Source organism: Asparagus officinalis, chromosome 1, assembly GCF_001876935.1.
Source record: "Asparagus officinalis chromosome 1, Aspof.V1, whole genome shotgun sequence".
Taxonomy (NCBI): Eukaryota; Viridiplantae; Streptophyta; class Magnoliopsida; order Asparagales; family Asparagaceae; genus Asparagus; species Asparagus officinalis.
The window spans coordinates 123615458-123621146 of record NC_033794.1 but is presented as its reverse complement, the minus strand read 5'-3'; the positions used below and the strand labels follow the sequence as shown (position 1 = coordinate 123621146).

At 34.4% G+C, this 5689-nt stretch overlaps 1 protein-coding gene across 1 annotated transcript in view; it reads left to right on the top strand.

Moving 5' to 3' along the window:
- Positions 1850-5689, top strand: part of LOC109820689 (guanine nucleotide-binding protein subunit beta-like protein) — a 5230-nt gene continuing 1390 nt past the window's right edge. Inside the window, 3 exon segments of the mRNA XM_020387162.1 lie at positions 1850-2365; positions 5085-5355; positions 5357-5507. Of these exon segments, the coding sequence (XP_020242751.1) occupies positions 1933-2365; positions 5085-5355; positions 5357-5507 (855 nt within the window). The 5' untranslated portion in view covers positions 1850-1932.

Here is a 5689-nt window from a genome sequence, read left to right as displayed (position 1 = left end):
CTTCTAAAAGATATTTTTTAAAATTTATTTTCTCATAAAAATAAAATGTTTTGATGTTTCAAAATATTTTTTATCTATGTTCATGGAAATTATCATTTAGATATGAGCAAATAGATAAATTGTCTTGATCAAAAGAGATGGCTAAAATAAATAATACTGGAGGGAGTTAAGTGTGAGATATTATATATGAATAATAACTTTATATTATGAAAGAGCTTTTTATTAACAGTTGATCGGATAAGGATTTGATTGTTAGATTAAAATTATTAATTTGATTAATAATTAGTTCTCGATATGAGACCCAATTGGCCGTCTCATTAATATCGTTAAAAGAGGTATACATGCAACACAATTTTATTTCTATCATTAAGTGTTATGAAAAAATTATTCTATATTTAATTCTTATGGAAAATTATTCTATCTTTAATTATTATGGAAAGGAGTTTTGAAAAGTTAAGAATTGTTTAAAATTAAAATCTACAAGGCAAGGCTGATCTTATATATAGGGTTCACATGTAGCCTTATGAGAAGAAAATAACAAAAAAGAAATAGAAATTTGAGAACATATCTCTTAGTACAGTTTTTCTATAGAGTGCCCATGAGCACTCTATAAGAGAGGAGAGATATAGAGAGAAATGAATGAGGAGGGGGGTCCCCTGATTTGCATTGGGATCCTCTTCTCATTCATTTATCTCTATTTCTCTCCTCTCTTATAGAGTGCCCATGGGCATTCTATAGAAAAACCACTCTTAGTATTGCTCCTCTTTGGTGACGAATGGATTTTAATTGGAGGTTTTTTCTTTTGAGGAAGCTATTTTCGGGTTGATTTTAGGACAAATTATTGAAGAAATTTGAAAAGCGTTTCAGATATTATTCTAATTCTTGATTAATTTTGACTAGTAGTTATGATATGCATATCCCGCCTTATTGTATGTCATGTTTCCAATAATGACATCTCAAACTCAAGTTTAAATAAAATCATGAATATATATATTGAAGTTGCCATTAGATCCCTCATTTCATAAATTATTTCAATTTTGTCCACTTGTTTGGTATCATTGAAAATGCTTTTGACTTATTATAGGCAGTTGGCTAGTACTTATTTCTTGAAACCTTATAAGGTACTTATTACTTATTTCATTAGAAGGTAAAGTAGTCTTTTAATAACAATAAATAAAATATCTTTATAGGCATTAAAAAAAGTTGAGAAATACCAACATGTTTTTTTCTCTAGTTATAAGATAAAAATAAGTACTCTAACAAACATAATTTAGAGACCTTATAAATAAAAAACCTACTTACAAAGTTAAAATAGATAGGTTGTCAAATATGCTCATAGATACAAGTTATATGTTAAAGTCAAATACATGTTACTTTCCTTGAACCCGTTTTGTTGTCTTGGAGATAAAAGAGAGGGAAAAAGGGATTTGAATTCTCTATACTATAAAAAAGCAGTGGAAAAAAAATGAAATTTTGAAAAGGAAAAAGCACCAAGTGAAGACAACAATACTATTCACCCTTTTGAGTTAATCATTAACTCAATTAGAGTTTAGCATATTAGACAATAAAAACTAATATAAGTACTATCCGAAACAACTTACGTGAATTAGGAGCCTCAAATCTCAATTATTTGAGGTCATAAATTCAAAAAGTGAAATATTTGATGGACCATTGTTTATCAGAGATAAATCCCCGTTACGGCCGGCACGGGGTTAGACAAGGCTATGAAACTTTTGGGCACCTAAATGCAAATAAACCAATTAAACTCAAATCAACGGCTCTGATCTAACCCCTCACAAAACCCCGTCCTCGAGCCCTATATAAGCCCTAATCGCCGCGCTTCCGCTCCCTCTCTTTATCAAAACCCTAGCCGCAGATCTCTTCCCCATCTACTCCCCCCACCCCCGGTTTCTCTCTCGGATCTCATCCGCCATGGCCGAAACCCTAGTTATGAAGGGCGTGATGAAGGGCCACGCCGACATGGTGACGGCCATCGCGGCCCCCATCGACAACACCGACATGATCGTCACCTCCTCACGCGACAAGTCCGTGCTCGTGTGGACCCTCACCAAGGACACTGCCAACTCCTCCATGGACCCCTCCACCGCCATCTACGGCGTCCCCCGCCGCCGCCTCACCGGCCACTCGCACTTCGTTCAGGACGTCGTTCTCTCCTCCGATGGCCAGTTCGCGCTCTCCGGATCCTGGGACGGCGAGCTCAGGCTCTGGGATCTGAACACTGGGGCGACTACGAGGAGGTTCGTGGGCCATACCAAGGACGTACTCTCTGTTGCTTTCTCTGTTGACAATCGCCAGATCGTGTCGGCGTCTAGGGATCGTACCATCAAGCTTTGGAACACTCTAGGTATTTTTTTGGTTTCTCAAAGGTGAAATTTTTATGGTTATGTTGAATATTATTTCATTTTTAGTTTGGATTTGCTGCGTATTTTGGTGTAGTAGAATTCGATCTCTGGGGTATTTATGTTTAGATGGAAAAATGTACTAGGTAATGTAAAACATTTTGTGGAGTAATATTTCTGTTAACTTAATGTGGGAATTCGATTAAAAAGGAAAAGGGGATCTTTTGTAGTCTAAATGATTGTTTGTTTTTTAATAGGACTGCATCTGATATTTGTTTGAAGTTTCAAGTGCAATGTAGGCTTAGGGCCTGTTCGTTTGCCTAAAAAAAAGAGGGAAATCAAAGAAATGGAAAACTATTAAAATGAAGAATTGTTTTTGGAGTGTTTGGTTGGCTAAAAAAGAAGGAAATCAAAGAAATGGAGATGAAATAATGTTAGTTGTCACATTATTATTGGATGATGTGAGTGATTTTTTAAGAAAACTAGTTTTGATGTTGTTTGGTTGGCAAAAAAAATAAGGAAATGAATTATAAGAAACCTATTTCCTGTAGTTTGTTGTTTTCTTTTGTTTGGTTCATTCTTAAAAATAAGAAATGAGATGAGATGAGTTGAGTTGTCATTGTATTATTGGGTGGTGTGACCCACACTTACGAAAAGTGTTTTCACAACTTTTTGGGATGAAAACAAAGAAATGAACTGTTAATGAGATGAGGTGAATAGTTATAATATTTTATTGGATGATATGAGTGATTTGAAATGATGAGAAGAGATGAGTTGAGTGATGTTTGAATGAAAATAATATTTTATTAGATGTGATGAATGAGTTGTTAGATGAAAATAATATTTTATTAGATGTGATGGATGAGTGGTTAGATAAAAATAATATTTTATTAGATGAGTTGTTGGATGGAAATAATATTTTATTGGATGTTGTGGGTGAGTTTTAGGGATGGAAATGGACGAAATTGTACTTTTTGAGTTTTTCACCTTTTCCATTTTCATTTCTTGATTTTTAGGAAATAAACGAACAGACCCTTAAAGTAAGAATTGATTTTTATGATGTTATTTTATTTTTTTAGATGCTATCAGGCCTATATAGATGCAGATAATTTGATTTCCTCCTATGATATGGGGTACAAGACCATAGTATACAATTCAGAAATAGCTTTCTGCAGTTTCATGTGTTTGTTTTGTTACGAATCATCATCGGAAAAACTTGAGCCAATTGAGAGATATATTTTTTATTGACGAGTAATAGCTTTCCTATCCATTTCCGCCCAATTCTCTCAGAGATGTGTTTTCGATTTTTGCTGACATGGAGGAGGCTTTCAAGGTGGCTTTACATATTTCCCTAAATGGTCTTAGATTAATTTCCAATGCGGAATCACAATTCTTTGCAACTATCATGTGTTCAGTGGGAACAAAAATGTTTTAACAGATTAATATCTGAACTTTTGCAAGTGGATATTGTGTTGACAAACAATCAGATAGCAGAAGGTAAAGTCCACTGTCTACGTAGTACACCATGTAAAGTTTACATCTCTATGGTTATTAAGATGAAAATTGAGAAATTTCAATCTTTTCTGTAGAATATTGTTAGGCATACTTCAGAAGGTTCTAATTTGCTTCAGGTGCATTCCTAAATGATTTGCTAAACCTTTTGTGCAAGAAATGGAATATGCAGATTAATGTATTTGGAATGTCAAGTTTGAAAGATTTGTATGGTGAATTCTGAGAAGCGTCCAATTCTACTATTGGTGGAGCGGTGTAGCTATCAAAGACTTGTTTGGTGTAATCTGATTATTTGATAACTAGTGCGCTATATGGCCTAGCTAATACGCAAGACATCAAAATTTCTGATACAAAGAATGCAATAAAAAGAACTTTCGTTGTGAGTCCTGTTTGAAAACGTGGTTGTATAAACTCCAGGCCACTATTTTTATATTGAAAGATTGTTTGAATATGAAATATGGGAAAATGCTTACTCTTTTGTTGTGTATGTTGAGTGATGTGCTATGCATTAAACTAACAAGAGAAATTTCTTCCATTACTTCTGCTAGATTATGAGATGTATGATATTTGTTAACTATGCTGAATTACATTAAGGGAGATTGCATAATCATTGCTATTACTGCTTGATGTTGTCTACTCTGTTTGCTTAACAGCATTTGATGAAATTTTGTGTTAATTTTGTTATTTTAAGTTTTGAGACACATTAATTCTATAAAAAAGCATTTTTATCATTCTTGGATTGGAGTCATGCATATTGTATATAATTGAGACACTTTCACTGGTTGGGAAGCAAAAAAGTATGCATGCAAATGGAATATGATATTTAACATCCACTTCTTTGGGAATTATGATTTAGCTGATTATTATTAAATACTCTGATTGCGAAACATGCTACTAGAATTAAACTCTTCCTGATTTCTGAGCGAGGTTTATGCTTAATATATTTACTGATTAGGTATATATAAATGATCTCATTACTGTTTTGTTGGTGAAGTTGCTAGTCAACTTGTGTGAGTGTAGTTTTCTAATTTCCATATACAATTGGTAGATAAATAAATGCTAATCATGTTCATGGTTTTCTGCTTATATTTGTGTCATTTGTCTCCAGCATTCTGTCAATTTTACTTAAATATGCATGTACCAATGAATTTTAGACTGTTAGGGAAGTTGATGTTTTCATAAATTTAAGACAACCAATTCTCAACCTTGTAGGTGAGTGCAAGTACACTATCCAAGATGCTGATGGACATTCGAACTGGGTTAGCTGTGTCCGTTTCAGCCCGAACATCCTTCAACCTACAATTGTCTCAGGCTCTTGGGATCGTACAGTTAAAGTTTGGAACCTGACCAACTGCAAACTCAGGTGCACTCTTGCAGGGCACGGAGGGTATGTTAACACTGTGGCTGTGAGTCCTGATGGCTCACTGTGTGCCAGTGGAGGCAAAGATGGTGTGACACTGCTGGTAAGGATATATTATGTGAAAATATATTCATGCCTTGTGCTTCAGTCCAAACAGGTACTGGCTCTGTGCTGCCACTCAAGAGAGTGTGAAGATATGGGATCTGGAGAGCAAGTCTATTGTTCAGGATCTGAAGCCAACTGATGCCCCTCAGCCAACTTCATCCAAAAAACAGGTATATTCAATCACCAACCTCATTTTCTTAGTTTGTATAGCTGCTTTTTTATACCCTGCAATCCTTAAATAATCTCATTATGCCTGATATTCATCAAATTAGAAAATAGAAATATCAAATCATTCATCATTCTTTGGGAATTATTCAATTTCTTTCATTTTCCATATAGATGGATTGGAGCT